At 37.8% G+C, this 19,667-nt stretch overlaps 1 protein-coding gene across 5 annotated transcripts in view; it reads right to left on the reverse strand.

The window, feature by feature from the left end:
• Nucleotides 1-19,667, reverse strand: part of ZBTB44 (zinc finger and BTB domain containing 44) — a 77,404-nt gene that overhangs the window by 22,958 nt on the left and 34,779 nt on the right. For all 5 annotated transcript variants that reach the window (XM_037841966.1, XM_037841967.1, XM_037841964.1 and 2 more), the window contains exon 2: nt 15,006-16,079. In XM_037841966.1, coding sequence (XP_037697894.1) covers nt 15,006-16,023 — 1,018 coding nt within the window. In that variant the 5' untranslated portion in view covers nt 16,024-16,079. The remainder of the gene's footprint in view (nt 1-15,005; nt 16,080-19,667) is intronic.

Here is a 19,667-nt window from a genome sequence, read left to right on the forward strand (position 1 = left end):
TGTTTTGCTCCCCTATTTTTCTACTCATCCATCCATAAACTAGACAAAGGGGAGTGTGGTCCTTATGGCTTTCCCAATCCCATTGTCACCCCTCATAAGCTACATTTTTATACAATTGTCTTCAAGATTCATGGGTTCTGGGTTGTAGTTTGATAGTTTCAGGTATCTACCACCAGCTACCCCAATTCATTAGAACCTAAAAAGGGTTGTCTAAATTGTGTGTAAGAGTGCCCACCAAAGTGACCTCTCAGCTCCTTTTGGAATCTCTCTGCCACTGAAGCTTATTTCATTTCCTTTCACATCCCCCTTTTGGTCAAGGAGATGTTCTCCATCCCACGATGCTGGGTCTACATTCCTCCCTGGGAGTCATATTCCACGTTGCCAGAGAGATTCACTCCCCTGGGTGTCTGATCCCACGTAGAGGGGAGGGCAGTGATTTCACCTTTCAAGTCGGCTTAGCTAGAGAGAGAGGGCCACATCTGAGCAACAAAGAGGCATTTGGGAGGAGGCTCTTAGGCACAATTATAGGGAGGCCTAGCCTCTCCTTTGCAGCAACAGTCTTCCCAAGGGTAAATCCTGTGGTAGAGAGCTCAACCCATCAAACCACCAGTCCCCTATGTCTGTGGTCATGTTAGCAACCATTGAGGTGGGGTATCTGAGGCTGTTTAGCCTCCCAGCACAGGCTGTGTCTGACTCAGAGGAGTGAAACTGCAGGATTCCTATGCCCTCACTTTGCCAGCCAAAATCTGGCTCGATGTGGTGCTCCCCCTGTGGCAAAGTACTCCTCAGCCGACCCAGGACTCCAGCTGCCTCCAAAGCAAGGAAACAGTCAGCTGCTTGCTGCTGCTTCCCTAAATGGTGGGGAAGGGCTTTCAGATCCAGGGCTAGAATCAGTCTTTCCACATTTTCTCAGTCTCTTTGTCCTTCACTGATCTGTGCCTTGAAATGTCCTCCCCGTCCACCCAGTCTTCAAACAGGGTATTTTTCACTGCAGTGAGATTTTAAAATCTGTATCGCTGGTAGAAGGGTTCCGGTCTGCTGTTTCTATGCCTTTCCCACACGAAGACCAAGTGAGGGGGAGGGGAGAGGACTGGCTCGTCTGGGACAGAAAATTCCTACCTGATTATTTCTTCTCTTTCTTCAATTTGGCATTTGCAGGGTCTTTCTCCAGTCTATATCCTCCTCCACAGTTTCAAACAATTCATAATTGTAATTTTTTTCTGTTGAATCTCTGGAGAGTTTTCAGTAGCTGTTTATGTTGCCATGTTGATGATGTCACCGCTGTCCCACAAGTTTTTGTATGTTATTTTCTTTGTCATTTGCCTTAAGATATTTCCCAACTTAGTTTGTGATTTCTTCGACCCATTGGTTTTTTGAGTGTGCTGTTTATTTCCATATATTTGTGAATTTTCCTTTTCTCTGTTACTGATTTCTAGCTTCATTCCACTGTGGTTGGAAAAGATATGTTGTATTATTTCAATATTTTTGAATTTGAGATTGTTTTGTGACCTAATATATGGGCCATCCTGGAGAATGATTCATGTACACTCATAAAGAAGGTGTATTCTGCTGCTGTTGGGTGAAGTGTTCTATATATGTCTGTTAAATCCAGTTAGTTACAGTATCATGCAGGTTTTCTATTTCTTTACTGATCTTCTGTCTAGATGTTCTATCCATTATTGAAAGTGGTATACTGAAGTCTCCTACTAATAATGCAGAACTATTTCTTCATTTAAATCTGTCAATATTTGCTTCATATATTTTGGGGCTCTGCCTTTAGTTGCATATATACTTATTAGTTGTTATGCCTTCTTTCTTAATTGACCCCTTTATTAGTATATAGTGACCATCTTTGTCCCTCATACAAGTTATTGACTTAAGAGTCTATTTTATCTGATGTATAGCTACTCCAGCTCTATTTTGGTTACAATTTGCATGGTATATCTTTTTTCCATCCTTTCACTTTCAACTTACTTGCATACGTGAATTTAAGGTAAGTCTCTTGTAAACAGTATATAGTTGGGCCATGCTTTTTTATCTATTCTGCCAACTTTTGTCCTTTGACTGGAGAAATTAATCCATTTATATTTAAAGTAACTACTGATAATGTAGGACTTGCATCTGACATTCTGTTATTTGTTCCTTAATTCTTCTCTTAATGCCTACTTTCATATTTAATTTTTTGTACTGTACCATTTTTGAGTCCCTTCTCATTTCTTTATATTTGAAAATATATTTTCTTTGTGGGCTTAAATTTAACATCGTAAACCTATTTACGATGTTTAATTTGAAAGCAACATCAACAGCATACACATACATACACTGTTCCTGTACCCCTCCATCCCACCTTTTTGCTGTACTTGTTACAAATCATGTATTTATACACCATATGTCTGAAATCATAGATGTATCATTACTTTTGATGCTTTTACATTTTAGAACTATACCAAATTATTCCACACAATAATCCTGGCATTTATAATTACCCTTATGGTTACCTTTTTCAGAGGTCTTTACTTACTTACACTGTTGTGATCCACTCTATATTTTCCTTTCCTTTCAGTGTGAAGGACTACTGTTAGCACTGCTTGTAGGGCAAGTCTTGTGGTGACGAACTCCCTCAGCTTTTGCTTATCTGGGAATGTCTTCATTCTCCCTTATTTTGAAAGACATTCTCTCTGGATATAAAATCCTCGGTTGGCAATCATTTTCCTTCAGCATTTTAAATATTTTGTCCCACTGCCTTCTTGCCATGATGAGATAGCAGCACTTAATCTTATTGGGATTCTCTTGCCCATAATTTCTTCCTTTTTCTCTTGCAATTTTCAAAACTTGTTCCTTGTCCTTAGCTTTCGTCAATTTGACAACATGTCTGAGCATGATTCTCTTCAAGTTTATACTGTTGGGGGTTCACTGGGCTTCTTGGATGTGCTCATTCATGTCTTTTATTAAATTTGGGAAGTTTTCTGCCATTATTTCTTTGAATATTCCTTCTGTGCCTTCTCTTTTTTCTCCTTCTGGGATTTCCATAATGCAAATACTGGTAAGCTTAATGGTGTCCCACAAGTTTCTTAGGTTCTGTTCAATTTTTAAAAAATTATTCTTTTTTTCTTTCTGCTCCTTAGTCTGAATCATTTCAACTGTCTTGTCTTCAAGTTCACTGATTCTTTCTTCTGCCAGCTCTGATCTGTTGAAACCACTGGGGAAATTTTCATTTCAGTTATTGTGGTCTTCAACTCCAATATCTGTTTGGTTCCTTTTTAAAAATTTCTGACATTCTCATAATACGCATTGTTTTCCTAATATCCTTTAGTTCTCTCTCTCTGTCTTCCTTTATCTCCTTGAACATATAGAGGATCATTTTTTTTTAATCATCATTTTATTGAGATATATTCACATACCACGCAGTCATACAAAACAAATCGTACTTTCGATTGTTTACAGTACCATTACATAGTTGTACATTCATCACCTAAATCAATCCTTGACACCTTCATTAGCACACACACAAAAATAACAAGAATAATAATTAGAGTGAAAAAGAGCAATTGAAGTAAAAAAGAACACTGGGTACCTTTGTCTGTTTGTTTCCTTCCCCTATTTTTCTACTCATCCATCCATAAACTAGACAAAGTGGAGTGTGGTCCTTATGGCTTTCCCAATCCCATTGTCACCACTCATAAGCTACATTTTTATACAACTGTCTTTGAGATTCATGGGTTCTGGGTTTTAGCTTGATAGTTTCAGGTATCCACCACCAGCTACCCCAATTCTTTAGAACCTAAAAAGGGTTGAGAAGATCATTTTTTAGAAGTCTTTGTCCAGTATGTTCAAAGTCTGGTCTTCCTAGTTAATGGTTTCTGGATTTTTATCTTGTTCCTTTGGACTGATCATCATTTCCTGTTTCTTTGTCTTGGAATCTTTTGTTGCGTGATGTACATTTTAACATTTTAAAGTGTTAATATTGGATTTTAGTCCCTGAGCTGTTGGTTCCTTAAGTTTGTATGCAACTATTGATCAGACATAGATTTCCTTGAGTGTCAGGAGCTAACAAAAAACAAACACCTTTTACAGTCCTTGAAAATTGGCTCTGCCTTGGCTGGTGCCCTCCTTTGGAGTTCAGCCCTCATGTGTTTCCTCTTGTCCCAGGCTCGTGCAGGCTCACGATCTTAGGAATTCTCTCATATACAGGAATTCCAATGCCCTTCTACCCCCATGAAATAGACTTTCTCCCCCTCCCAGGTGCTCTATTGTATGACTTAGAACAGGTAATCCTTTGCCACAGGCTGCTTTGACTTAATTGTTTCTTACATGGCTTTATAGTTGTTTGCAAGCTGCTTCTGCCAGCAAGGCAAATCCTGGGAGGGCAAGCCAGAGAGGAGTTCCCTGCTTCAGTCTTTCAGTATGTTCTTCCCTCTAGAACAGGGCCAGGGACCCACAATGGGAGAGTAGGCTGGCTTCATAATGGGTAGGGAGGGGCCAGCAAGGATGCCATGACCTTCTCCTACCATTTTTAAACCTGTTTTTTTTTTTTTTTTTTTGATCCAGCATTTGTCTAGTTACTGCAACCCTTTTAACTGTTTTCTGGAGTTTAGAGGAAGACGGCTCTGCCAGTTTTTGCTAGTTGTTCAGATTCTGTGGGGGAAGAGCACCAAGAGCATCTTACACTGCCATTTTGGTTGACTACTGGCTCCTCTTGTTATTTTTTTATTTCTAACTTTCTAGTTAGAATTTTCTCAAATCTGCTGTCATTTTTTTACAGTGTTCTGTTCTCTGCAATTATTGTTCAAGTGTTTTGTTTATTTCTTTAAATATAGTAAGCATATCTGTTTTATATCTGTGTCAAAAAACTATGCCAATTGACTAGGCCAGTTTGTTTCTGCTTGTCATTTTTTTCTTTCCCTTTGCCTTGTTTCCTTGTATGTCCTGGTTATTTTTGACAGTGGTTACTGCCCTTGAAAATTATTAGCAAGGAATTTACTGAGGTTACAACAAATATGCCCTCTTCCAGAGAAGCTTACTGTTTGCTTCAACTAAGCCCCTGGGGTGCACTACCAGTCAGGGACCAATCTAAACCAAATTCACTCTTTCAGAGTCCTTGGCTTACCCCATGATAGGCATAACCAGGAGGTAAATCTGCAAGAGGTGGTTTCCATGGCCACCGCTCCTCAGGGAAGTGTTTTCTGTCCTTTCTCTTTTACTTTGCCCGGTCTATCCACTGCCATGGCATCTTTTTCTAAAGTCCCTTGGAGTTTGGAGGAAGGGGAGCTGGTTTAGTTCTGGTTCAACCTTAATCTGTGGTATATTTGGGGTCCCTACTTATGTGTGGAGCAACCTCTCTATGACTACACAACCTTCATATACCTGGGCCTTGGTTTCCCTTCCCCTGGCCCTCTGATTGGTGAAGCAAAGCCCAAGCTACGTTTTGGCAAATGTCCTAAAGGTAAAACTGGTTTCAGTGCTTTGATAATCTTTTATCTCTCTGGGTTCACGCTTTTGCTCCAAATTTAACCTGGAAGTTCCTTTACCATCCTTTTACCTTTTCAAACACTTTTAAGATGGCTTTTTAAAATCCAGAATTTCTGGTTGTTTTTAGTGGACGCGTAGATCCAAAGAACCTGGTCTGTCTGCAAATACTGTGTGCAAATAAGCTGTGTTGCACTAAATGAACAAATCTCAGCTTCTAAAGCTACTCAGTCCCTTTAACAGCAAGCTAGCTTATAGCTACAATATTTTAGTGAAAATTAAAATGTGTTAATTTTAACTGTATAAAAGTTTGTCTACAAAAGGGGGATGTGAAAGGAAATGAAATAAGCTTCAGTGGCAGAGAGATTCCAAAACGAGCCGAGAGATCACTCTGGTGGGCACTCTTACGCACACTTTAGACAACCTTTTTTAGGTTCTAAAGAATTGGGGTAGCTGGTGGTGGATACCTGAAACTATTAAACTACAACCCAGAACCCATGAATCTCGAAGACAGTTGTATAAAAATGTAGCTTATGAGGGGTGACAGTGGGATTGGGAATGCCATAAGGACCAAACTCCACTTTGTCTAGTTTATGGATGGATGTGTAGAAAAGTAGGGAAAGCAAACAAACGGACGGGGGTGCCCAGTGTTCTTTTTTACTTCAATTGCTCTTTTTCACTCTAATTATTATTCTTGTTATTTTTGTGTGTGTGCTAATGAAGGTGTCAGGGATTGATTTAGGTGATGAATGTACAACTATGTAATGGTACTGTAAACAATCGAAAGTACGATTTGTTTTGTATGACTGCGTGGTATGTGAATATATCTCAATAAAATGATGATTAAAAAAAAAAAAAAAAAAAAAAAAAAAGTTTGTCTAACACCATGTCCATATGAACACTTCAGAAATATCAACTTCTGAAAGACACATAGCATGAAATTTCCTTCTGATGAAAATTTATAGAATCCAGTATTTTGGTTATCCCCTTTGGAACACTTGAATTAGCTGATATTATTAGGAAACAAATTTTCCACAGAAATAAAACTTTCCATAAAACTAACCTAGTTCCTTTTAAGGCATCCAAACTTATTTGTGCTGGAAAATGTTTGATGGGATTATTACATTTTGCCTTGACTTCTTAAGAATACTAAATATTTTTTCTTATATCTTGATGACTCATGGTAATCATCAAGAACACCAATTACTATACTATGTTCTAATATACTGATGTATTTAGAGGCTTTTAAAAGTAGGCAGAACTATGTGTGTTTACATTTATCTCTAACTGTACCCCCTTTTTTCCTTACCTGTTTCTCCCCAGTCCCATCCCTTCTGGTATGTTTAGCATTTCTGTGCCTGCTTTTCCTCTTTTTCATCCTGTCACTATCAGATGACACATGCTTTTCCCTGTGTCTACTCCTGAACTTCTATTTTTAATCTAGATGTGGGACTGGGAACTCGATAGTGAAGCATTCCATTTAAAAAACAACTGTTTACTTGTCAGTATGTTCCTGTTACCACTTTTTTTTTTTTTTTAAAGAAAAAGGAACCAAACACTAATATTTCTATCTGACCTACGATTAAAATGAGAAACATTCTGATACTTAGACCTAGTCACCCTGGACAGAAAAATCTACTTTAAAATGTAACCATACTGTGAACTTCTTATTCAGAGTGCAGACGTTATAAAGTTACAGGCAAAGACTTGACAAAAAGGGCTGGAGGTATGATCAAGGGAGGCCATACTACTTAGGAGAGGGTGGAGTCTTGGTTAGGTGGAAATAAAAACCCCTCTTAGATTGATTCTAGTATTATCAAGGGTTTGTTTAAACAGCTGATCAAAAAGAAGTTAAGAGTACAAGATACATCTAGCAGATGGTCCCTCTTAAAACAAATCCACCCTTATATTCTAAAATGTCATCTAAACCTCAGCCTCTCAATCCCTAATTTGATGGACAGTGACAATGGAAAATAAAACAAAGGCCCTTTCCCCCAGCACACGGCTACTAAATGCAGCAAAAGTTAAAAGTAAAAAGCACTCGAAGCTAAATTAAGAGTTAAAACAAAATACATTTTTAGAATTCTGTCCATACTGTGGATGTTATAACATGTAAAGTAGTGCTATATCACTTATGCAACTATTGGCAACAATAAAACTTGTAAACTTTGGCCTGAGATGATGGTTTTTGCTACTGATAACACAAGTAATCATATCAACTGGAATGTGAATTCAACTGGTTTAACAGCAGGATAAAGGCAATATTAATTCCCTGAGGTGATAGTGATGCTTCTGAAATTATTAAAATGAAGTACTCTTTATACTTTAGAGATCCTGCCCTCAGTGCTAGTGAAACTAAGAATTCAGGACAGAACCTTTCAACTTGTGGAATTTATAGAGACAATCAGCTTTTTATGGTAAGGGCTAGGTTATGAAGAGAGAGGACACTCTCCTACTATCTCCTACTGAGCATTTACCACATGCCAGGACCTGTTCTCAATGTTTTAAATATAGTATCTTATTTCATGCTTAAGAGAAACAGCACCTGGCCTTCATACACTGTCCTGGCACTTACACACAGGGGCAGGCTGGTGCTTAGACTAGGCCATGGGGTTCTCAGATGGACATAAAACAATCTCACAGATCACCACCATATTTTATTTAATATGATGGTAATTATATTTTAAATCAATAGTTAAAATTTCAAAATTTATTACCTATTTGTATATTTACGTATCTGTATATAGCTAAATGCACACATAAGGGTATATTAATAAATCCTTACTATAGATAGTAACATGAGCAATGGAACAAAATTAGAACTGGAGTCTTTTAAAATTAAATTTTAACTTTAATGACTAAATTATTTTATAATTAGATTAGAGGAGGTCCCTTTTGGTCACCAAAATAGTCTGTCAATTCTTGGTGCTTTTGGACATACTTATATGATTTTTAAAAAGATTTCTTACTTTTGAAAAAGAGTTAGGTTCCTAATCACCACTGTTTATTGCTGTGTGTTTTTACAATGTTGCCTATAATTATGTCTTATCTACAGATACTTATGACTTACACCTTGTCTAACAACTGTTGTTGGTTTTGCTTTTTCTAAATCCAGAATAATAGAACTGTTGAGAAGTCTTTTATGCCAAAAGTTTGGTTTTCCTAAAATGGTCATTAGGTAACAAAGATTTGCTTCTTTACTCTATAAATGGAAAGACAGTAGGAATAATTTGGTTTTTCTAAAATTCTCCAAATTTTACTTAATCCTAAACTGCTATGAGAACTCTTATCAAACCTAGGATGATATTTTTCCTAGATTTATTATACATACATAAGCACATAATATGCTAATATAAATATATTTCAAGAAATATATACTCTTCAAGTTAAAAGAAATATACCTGTGTTTAAGCACAAAGATATAGTAATGTTCTACAACAGATTTTTCCAATCCTCCTTTTCCCTTTTTGTTCACAAAAGGTCTGGATAGGAACTAGGGTTACTGACTCAGTTCCATGAGGATCATTGGTGTTCTGTTTATTTGAGTCTTTTGTTAGATACAATAGCTAAGACATATCTACCTTGTTTAAGAGTTATAGCAATAATAGTGAAACTTGTTAAAACTTCAGATGATTTAATTTACAGTCTCCATGAAACTAATGGTTTTGCCATGCTGTACAAACTCTTCCATTGACAAAAAAAATGCTTACCACTTGTATCTAGTGCCTAGTCCCATGAACTATTGTTGCTTTCCCCTTCTTATATCACCTTCATCTTCAACACTCTAAACCCAACCATCCTCCTTCCTTTGCCTGAAGGAGAGTTCCATGACTGCTTAATCTCTATTATGGAATTATCCATGCCTAACCCTAACCTTCTACAGTTGCCCTTAAATATCCCTGATTTAATTAAGTTTGTTGATGGTTCATAATTAACAAGAAAAAATAAAAGCACTGAGGTCCCTTTAGACACCTCCAAATGGGCTATGAGTATGTTCTGGTTAATGTTTATTCTCAGATGGATTGAAGCTTTTTCTTGTTCATGAGTTATGGCTATAATACAAGGAAAAAGTTACTTGATTTTATATTCCTGACTAGGGGAATCCCAAGTTGCTTCTCCAATAACAAGACCAGACATCACATTAATATTATTATTAAAGAACTCTTAAGCATTATCATTTACTCAGACTCACCACTGTCTTTATCATCCACAAACTTTTCAAGAAAAATAAAGAGGAAAAAATGGAATTTTAAAGCTATAAGTATCAAAGCACTTAAAAACCCTCGAACTTCCAATGTTGTCCAAAGTATTTCCAGGAGCCTTAATGATAATAAGATAAATCTCTAGAACCCACAAGTTATCTCCTTATGAGTTAATACTAGGTGTGCTGGTTTGAATATATTATGTCCCCCAAAACTCCATTATCTCTGATGTAATCTTGTGTGGGCAGACATATCAGTGTTGATTAGACTGTAATTCTTTGAATGTTTCTGTGGAGATGTGCCCCACCCAACTGAAGGTGATGACTCTGATTGGATAATTTCCATGGAAGTGTTACCCCACCCATTCAGGGAGGGTCTAAATTAAATCACTGGAGCCATATAAATGAGTTGACAAACAAAAGGAACTCAGTGCAGCTGCGAGTGACATTCTGAAGAGGAGCTACAGCCAAGAGGGACACTTTGAAGAATGCACAGAAGCTGAGAGAGTAGCTGCAGACGAGAGACAGTTTGAAGATGACCATTGAAAGCAGACTCTTGCTCCAAAGAAGCTAAGAGAGGACAAACACCCCAAGAGAAACTAAGAGTGACATTTTTGAGGAACTGCAGCGTAGAAGAGGAATGTCCTGAAAGAAAGCCATTTTGAAACCAGAACTTTGGAGCAGACACCAGCCATGTGCCTTCCCAGCTAACAGAGATTTTCCGGACACCATTGGTCATCCTCCAGTGAAGGTACCCTTTGTTGATGGACACTTTATGGCCTTAAAACTGTAACCCTGTAACCAAATACACCCCCTTTTATAAAAGCCAATCCATTTCTGGTGTTTTGCATTCTGGCAGCATTAGCAAACTAGAGCACTAAGCTACCTTTTACATTTGGGAATTTTATTTTAATCTTAGATTCTATCCTATTAAAAGCCGATATGACTGAATACTGCAAAAGATTCATATGAATTACCACTTAGAGGTATAAACTACATTTTGAAAACATAAGCGGCCTCTGAATGACTGAAAATCTGGAGTTGGGTCTTCTGGAAAAGACACTAGAGAAAAACTGGCCTTGAGTATTGGTGGAAACGACCTTATCCGGTAATGTTTACACCTGACTCAGTAGTAAAACTCTAAGGTATTGATCCCTGGATTTGTTTCCCAACTTAACATACATCACATCCTCCTAACTACTGAACATTCTTTCCACTGGGAGACCTTAAACTAATGAGAGCCTGAGGGATTCTGTACAAGATATGACTTCAAAAGTGGACAGCTTCTATCCACAATGATGAAACAACATTATTTTTCTGATTCTTCAGTACTCTTTTCCGTCCCTTTGCTTTTTTGGTTGTAATCTTGCCAATTACAACCAAGAAGATTGCTCATTTTCATCTTATAATTTTTAACTCCCTAAGATCTCCTTCTGCCACATAAGGAAAAACAAAATTCTTATATATTTTTTCTCAGACCACAGCTACTGCTCTGAATTTAACAGATAACTGGATTTATTACTCCCCATTTGACCTAGCTGACAAAAACTTAATAGCTGCTCCTTTAAACACTTCAGAAGATAGATTCCCTTTATAGGAGCATTCTGGTATTGAAGTTTCCCTCACATCATTAATCCCAGTGCTCAGTCTTGTAAAAACTGGACCTTGACCTCACATTACCAAAATGCTTCTGCTGAAGTCATTATAATCCTATCTGAAAGACCCGGACAATTAAAAACACACTAATATTGGGACTCTTCTGACGATGAGAGTCCATTTGTTCTCCCTGGAGACACTTTAGCCTGCTTTGCAGTAACTGTTTTAACTCCACTCAAGGAATATGTCTATCTTAAGAGACACAAAATTGGCTAACTCCTGTTGTGATAAGTGATACTTACACTGCCACCACTAGTGTACTACTACTTATATGGACATTAGAGTTCCATGTACCTGCTGCTGCTAACTTAGCCTGCGTTATCTGGGTGACTGTGAGAAATTTTTAGATCTTAAGGTACCACCCCAACTACAGGTGCGTTCACAGTGGTTTCTGGCTGGAGGGCACTGACATACTTAATAGATAGGTACCAATACCCTCATTTTATGGGTATGGAACTCAAGTGAGGTTAAGTAATGTGCTCAAAGTCACATATCTAGTGTCAGAAATATAGTAGAATCCTCACCTGTTGGACTCCAAGGCCTGAACTGTTAGACTATACTGCTTCTCCAGATGAACAATGGTGCAATTCCAGCTTTCTCCCATTATTACCCTAGCTGCCCACCACAAGTTTATATATTCACTACTGCCACTGAAAAAAACTGTCAAATTATTTCTTTGCCGCTTTTTTTTTCTTTCCCTTTTATGGCAGAGATTGTAGAGTCTTAAAAACTGAAATGCAGTGTTTCTTTGTTAGCACAGTAGATGACATTATCTTGAACTATTATATTTGTATTTGGTGTATATAGATTATTGAATACTTCAAGATAAATAATGAAGCCATACCATGAAACGCTTCTCACATAAAAATTTTCCTTAAACTCTATCAGAAATTGATGGCCTATTCTTTTTGAGTAACTAAGACCCAACCCAAATGTAGCAGTCATTTTTTTCCCCTCTAAATTTGCTTTATTACTTTTATTTGCCCTCAGTGAGGGTGGGGGGAGGAGGCGGGGAGTCTGCTTTTATAACCTTCTGCTGGAAAACTGGCCACAAAGGGAACTTAAAAATAATAGGCAAAATACTATGGCTAACCAAATTATTGTTATTTCAGAATTCATAATGAATATATTAGACATTATATTCTCAGTCCCTAGAATAACTACCTCTTAGATATTTTCTTTAATAAATTAGTAAGTGAAATCAAGTACTCTCTATTCAATATGAAAAAAAAAATACCATGCACATCTTCCTTTTCTCCCTCCCACATGTACTGACTGTCTAGTATATCCCAGTAACATACTCCTTTTGTATGGTTTTGTTTTAGTCTGAAGATTTAGAGTTAAGATAGATTTATTGCTGGTGACAAGCAACTGACATGAAAACAAGGGGAAAAGTCCCCCTTTGGATTATTTAATTATATGACATTTGGATCAGAGAAGTTGTTCCTATGTCCACTTTATATGTTCTACATTTAAAATATCATATACTATAAATTGTATTTATGTGAATGAAAGGTTTATTTTACTTATGTTCCTTCTCTAGCTATGATCTCCTGCCAAATATTTTATTGGATGTGTGGCTGCTTGAGTTTTCAGAAGTATCGTAACCCATATTTAAGAATATGATCTATAGTGGGTAATTCCTGGTTCTCCAATCATTTAGAGAAATCCTCTTTATTATTCTTTCCTGGCTTTTCTTCTTTCCATTCCCAATGATTAACACAGATATTTCCAAAGGAAGAGTCCTTTAGTTTTGGCTCTTAGGTATATATTTCTCGTTGAGATTTAATCTGTCATGGCTAAAATAAAAAAACCCAAAGAGTAATCTTCAGTTTTGATCTCACCAATCTGCATTTTCAACTGTTTCATGGCATGATATTGCTTGGTCACTGAATTGACCTTGCTGATTTTCTCTTAAAACTGGGTTTTCGCCTCCTTGCACTGATTTTCTACACTGTAATTACCATATTTAATGGGTTCTAAAATGCCACCCATTATATGGTTACCATTATTTTTTGTACCACTAAGAAAAAAGTAACTGTAAGTGATCAACTGTAAGACAAACATGGATTTCAGAGATAATAAAACATGAAAAATTGTGAGTTAGAGTCAATGAATATAGTAAAATGTTATCACTGTTTTCCTAGTCATCCAGAGTACTTGACCCCCTCCTACTCCTTTAATCCACATATTCAATATCACCAGGTAGTATTGAATTTTCCTTTATAAAGTCTCTTAATATCCATTTTCTTTTCAGTTCTCCTCTAAACATCTCCATTCATAATGAAACAACCGTGTTGCAAATGGTTTCTGAGTCTCTTGTCTCTGCTGAGCCAAACCCCTGCATACCAATACCAAATAAATCTTCCTAAAATATCTATAAATGTTTTATTTTTAATTCCCCTTAAAGTAGGCTTGCTTCCCTTACTCACTAGGATAAAATCCATGTTTACTTGGCCTAGCTGTGGCAGGCACTGCCAACTGCATAACCAGTATCTACTCTCCTCTAATTTTGTTTGAGGCAGTTATATTCCCAACTAGTATACATGGCTTCCTGGGTTCTCTTGCAGCTAAGAAAGATCAGGTGACATGATCTGGCAGAAGTCTTACAGGGATTTCTGGGAATATTTGTGCTTTCCTAAGTGCTGTACCTTTTTAGAATGACAGGATGAAATGAAGTGAGCATTTTATAACCATGTCACAACAAGCATATGGATGAAACTGACAAAGTGAGAATAGTGGATTATAAACAAACAAGGAGCCTGAATCACTGATCACACTGGACAGCCACTGTACTTCCCTATTTATGGACATTTTATGTGATAGAAGTAAAATCCTTTTTGGTTTAAATGACTACAGAAGGGATTCTCTTATATGCGGCTTAATGCAATCTTAACTGAAACTAGCGTCCCAGGCTCCTCACAACCTGCTCTCAAGGTGTTTTTTCTGTCTCATGTCCCATTCCTCCCCACACTTTCAGGCATCCATGCTTTATTCACAACATTCTGCACTGAACTGGCTGCTTATAAACATGCAATGACCTTCCACACCTCTGTGCTTTTGCTTTTACACATGCTAGTTTTTTTTTTTTTTTTTTTTTTTTTTTCATCTTCACAAAAGTGCCATTCCCTCCCCTGGGCAAATTCCTACTTACTGAGTACGACCTATAATAAAAAACTCAAACATACAATGTTAACTTGTTCTTTGTGAACCCTTAACACTCTGTTCATATCTCTAGCTTAGCACTTCTAATATTTCATTTCAACCATTTATTTATGCATCTGCTTTGTCAATTAGTCTAATAACTCCTCAGCTGCAAGGACTGTTTTTTTTCATCTTGCATCCCCACTGTATGGCACATGGTAAGTTTTCACTGAATATTGTAATAAAAAAAGATTAACTGGATTTTCTTAAACTTTTTTTTTTTTTTTTTTTGCATTTTCAATTTTGATTGTGATTCACAATTTATACCTTCTGCTTTTGCCACATCAGATACTATTTAACTATATTCTTTCTTTCCCAATCTGGAACTTAATAAAAAAATTGTAACGCTAATAGCATTAAAGAAAATCCAATTTTTGTGTTTTGCCCTTTTTTATACTTCCTATAGGTATCTAACAGGCACTTAAAAGTTTGCTGAATTGACTTCATAGTATCATGAAAAACACAGAAGACATTATACCTATGGAGGAAGACTGTGGACTGATCAGAAGGTCCTCTTGAACTTGCTCACTTCCCGGTACTGTCTGCTGATCACTGAGTGAACTCTGAGATGCACTGACAGGCTGGGACACTTCCTCATGGACCTCCTCATCACTTAACCTTTCTACTTTGACCTGGACATCTTCGTCAGTACCCAGAGGCAAGCTAGATTTTGTGCTTTCACAAGTCACATAATCAGCCACTCTTCTACCTGGCTCCGATGGGCCAGGTAATTCTAAAGTCCGGGTATTTTCTGCCTGCTTAACCTTTTCAGGCTGAATCCTTCGATCAATTCCAAAAGGAAAAGTCCAGGGAAAAGCTAAAGAAGAGTCAACTGGTTGATTTCTATTTTCTGAGTAGGAAGCTGAAGAATTTAATACCTGGGGAGAACTTGTTTGTGTGCTACACTTTACGGGACTTTCAGGAGACATAACTATGTAGCTTTTGCGCTTTCTCCGGGACTCCCGGCAAACAGGAATGGTTCGTTCTACCACACTGCACTCTGAAGACACTGGAGAAATGCTTCCATCTCGAGAAGTAAAATTGCAGTTGGAATTATTTTCTTGTCCAGCATCTAGACCCTTTTCTGGTTGGCTGTTGGGTGTATTCCATAAAATGCTTGATTTCATGAACTCTGAGCAGGTGCTAGCAACACTGAACATTTGCATGTAGCTGGCGGCAGCGAGAACATCAATAATATTTTCTGTGTTAATGGACAGAGTGGCTGTGTAAGCATATTCTAAAAGGGGTATAAAGCCAGTCACTGTAACATGATGTAAATCCAAGACGTTCTTGTTCTCATCCTCAGCTTGGCCCACAAGTTTGGTGCGAAAGAAATCACTGCAAGCTGCTAAGACCACCTTATGTGCCCGGAAGATTTTGTCCTGGACACGTATAGTGATATCACAAAAATGTCCATCATTTCGTAGCATATTTAGCTTTCCAAGCATTTCCTGGCTGTGGGAAGAGGAGCTATGAGTAAATGTTTTCACACCCATCTTCTCCTTTCTCTTCTACAGATGCTCTTCAAGGATGCAAATGAATCAGAAGTGTCCTAAAAAAAAAATACATACAGTAAAGCATTAATTGATGGTGCAGTAGTTAAAAATGGAAAGTTATTTAGATTGTTTTCTTGAGGCCACTGAGCTAAATAAAAATGCTGAAAGATGGCAGTGAGAGAAAATTCAAGGTAGAGAATGTATTAAAATACATTCCCCTTACCTGCCCCCCAAACTATCAAATCAGTGGAGTTTCTGAGTTCATGTTTTTAAAGAGTTGCATAGTTTGACTAATAATAGTTTATAAATAATGACAATTAAAGAGTGCTTTCTATGTGCCCGACACTGTTCTAAATGCTTCCCCTTTGATAATTTATTTGATCATTACGGTATCCCTGTCAGGTAGGTACATTATTCTCCCCACTTAAAAACAAAGGGTTAAATACCAACAATAGCATGCAGCACAGACTTCTAACAAAGTGCTCTCTGAGAGCAAATAATGGAATGCCTAATTTTGATGTTCAAGGTGGAATAGACATCACAGGGGAGATGCTATTTGGACAGGGCCTAATGAAAGTAGATTGAAGCTGTATATACTCCAGAAAAACACGTTCTTAAATTTAATCCATTCCTGTGGGTGTGAGACCATTGTAAGCAGGACATTTTGATGAGGTTACTTCAGTCAGGATGGGTCTTAATCCTATTATAACTAGGGTCCTTTATAAGCAGAGTGAAATTCAGACAGAGAGAAGCAAGGGGCTGGACATCGACGGAACCCGGAAGAGAAGGGAGAGATCAGGTGACACCTCCATGTGCCTTGCCATGTGACAGAGGAGCCAAGGCTTGCTGGCAGCCAGCTCCAGAATGTCAGTCAGTCATCAGTCGTTGGGAAGAAAGCGTTACCTGATGACACTGATACGGACTTTCTTTAAGCCTCAAAACCTTGAGCAAATAAATTCCCATTGTTTAACCTGACCCATTTCATGGTATTTGCTTCAATGGCCTAGGAAACTAAAACACCACCCATTACATTAGTATTCCTTGGAATGTTCTATGCAAGTAAAGGAACATGGGAAAAAAGAACAGCAACAAGTAAACATTTCAACCGAATAAATATAAACAGGCCACTGAATATTCTAATCTGGTAGATAAAATGATCAGTCTGGGACTGTGCCCTGTCTGATATCATAGTGGAAAGGGTAAAAGGCAAAAAGCACTGTGCTAAGGCAGCCAAGTAAGGCCACTCAAATAATTATTTTGACCATAATGAGAGACAAAATATAAACCTGCTCCTTCCTCATACCCTTCCCCAAGACAAGTAATCACAAAGAGACATGAGTAGCTAGGACTGGCCTAAGCAAATCATCATTTAATATACTTGCTGATTTATCTATCACAGGAATGAGAGGAGGATGAAAAAAACGGAAAGGCTATATATCAAGTTTTTTCTTTTTCATTTGCTTCATCCCAGTAAACTGGCTTCTGCCTGAAGACTGTGTTTAATTTGACTGGGATTGTGATTCAGTGAAGAAACATGCCTTCAGAGCAAGTGCATGAACAAAGGTGTGAAGGCATGACATGAAATCACATATTTGGAGAACATGTGCTAAAGAGTGTTAAAAGGGAACCACCTCGATCAGACACCCAGGGGAGTGAATCTCCCTGGCAACGTGGAATATGACTCCCGGGGAGGAATGCAGACCTGGCATCGTGGGACGGAGAACATCTTCTTGACCAAAAGGGGGATGTGAAAGGAAATGAAATAAGCTTCAGTGGCAGAGAGATTCCAAAAGGAGCTGAGAGGTCACTCTGGTGGGCACTCTTATGCACACTTTAGACAACCCTTTTTAGGCTCTAAAGAATTGGGGTAGCTGGTGGTGGATACCTGAAACTATCAAACTACAACCCAGAACCCATGAATCTCGAAGACAGTTGTATAAAAATGGAGCTTATGAGGGGTGACAATGGGATTGGGAAAGCCATAAGGACCACACTCCACTTTGTCTAGTTTATGGATGGATGAGTAGAAAAATAGGGGAAGGAAACAAACAGACAAAGGTACCCAGTGTTCTTTTTTACTTCAATTGCTCTTTTTCACTCTAATTATTATTCTTGTTATTTTTGTGTGTGTGCTAATGAAGGTGTCAGGGATTGATTTAGGTGATGAATGTACAACTATGTAATGGTACTGTAAAAATCGAAAGTACGATTTGTTTTGTATGACTGCGTGGTATGTGAATATATCTCAATAAAATGAAGATTAAAAAAAAAAAAAAAAAGGGAACCACCTCAATCTCGGTTTCAGTGGAGGCCTCAAACAACAGTACTACTTCCAAAGTTGAGGTGCAAGATCTCCTCGCCAAGGAGATAGTGGAAAATTACTTTCAACCTTGAGTTACAACCACCCATCTTCGACCTTCTAAGAGTTAAAGATCAGGAAAAGGTTTCTGGTGAGAGAGATCACTGTGTTGTGAGTTTCAAACCCCACTCCACTCTGTCCTACTCCTCTGCAAGGGAAAGGCGTTCCAGGTCTATAGCAAGGTGGGCCACATTTGAAAAAAATCTAAAGGGCAATTCTGATTTAAACACTGGTGAAGAAAGTAGTACAGGGTTAAAAGCACAGACTCTGGAGCCAGTATGCTCTGCATCCTGGTTCTACCATTTATAGCTATGGGACCTTAGGCAGGTCACTTAAACTCTCTGTACTATAGTTTCTTCAGCAGTAAAACAGGGATAATAGAATCTATCTCATAGAGTTCTGAGGATTAAGTGACCTAATACATACAAAGTGCTTAGAACAGTGCCTGGCAGGCAATAAATGCTATATGCTATATAAGGGTTAGTAGCTGCTGCTGCTTCTAAATACTATTCAAGACCTTTTCTTCTTATTCGGCTCTTGTCTCTCCCAATCCTGGAGGGGCCAGAAACCATAGCAAATAGGAAGAAGTAAAAGGTCAAAGTTGGGAAACACAGAAGCCAGCCAAACCCCACTCTTCACTGCAGCTTGTAGTTGGCCTGAGGTGGAAAAGGAGGAAAAGTTTTGACTTTGAATAGTTCATTAGTTCTTGGACAGATTATTTTTATTTCCTGCAAGTGACCAGAAAAGTTATTAAGATTTGCCCTCCAGGGAGACGGGAAGAACTAACCCCACAAATTAAATTTTGATGGAGAGTGGAAGACAAAAATAAAGACTGATTATGAGGAACATCCTGCAAATCATACTTATTCAATGCAGTGGTTACAAATACACTGCACAAACTCTGACAGAGCTGGAGATAGACGACAGAGGTTAGAAAGGAAGATTAGGATTAGACTGTGATATGCCTTGCATGTCACATATTTGCTACATGCATTTTTCAACACATCTGTGGAAACTTAGTCCCATGATGTGCTCTAATAAAAAATTACATAGACAAACACATTTTCGAAATACTGAAATATCATAATGCAGCCATACTTGGAAAAGATGAAATTATGTGATCTGAAGAAGTCTTAACATAATACTGAACAATTCAGAATGCTGAGTGGAACTTGAAATATTATAAATTAGTTAATTCTGTTAAAAACATATCTCACGTATCTCCATGGCTGTAGATGAATATTTAAGTGTGTAATTATATAACTAATCTGGAGCTCATCTAAAA

The sequence above is a fragment of the Choloepus didactylus genome, chromosome 6, assembly GCF_015220235.1.
Source record: "Choloepus didactylus isolate mChoDid1 chromosome 6, mChoDid1.pri, whole genome shotgun sequence".
NCBI classification, from domain to species: Eukaryota; Metazoa; Chordata; class Mammalia; order Pilosa; family Megalonychidae; genus Choloepus; species Choloepus didactylus.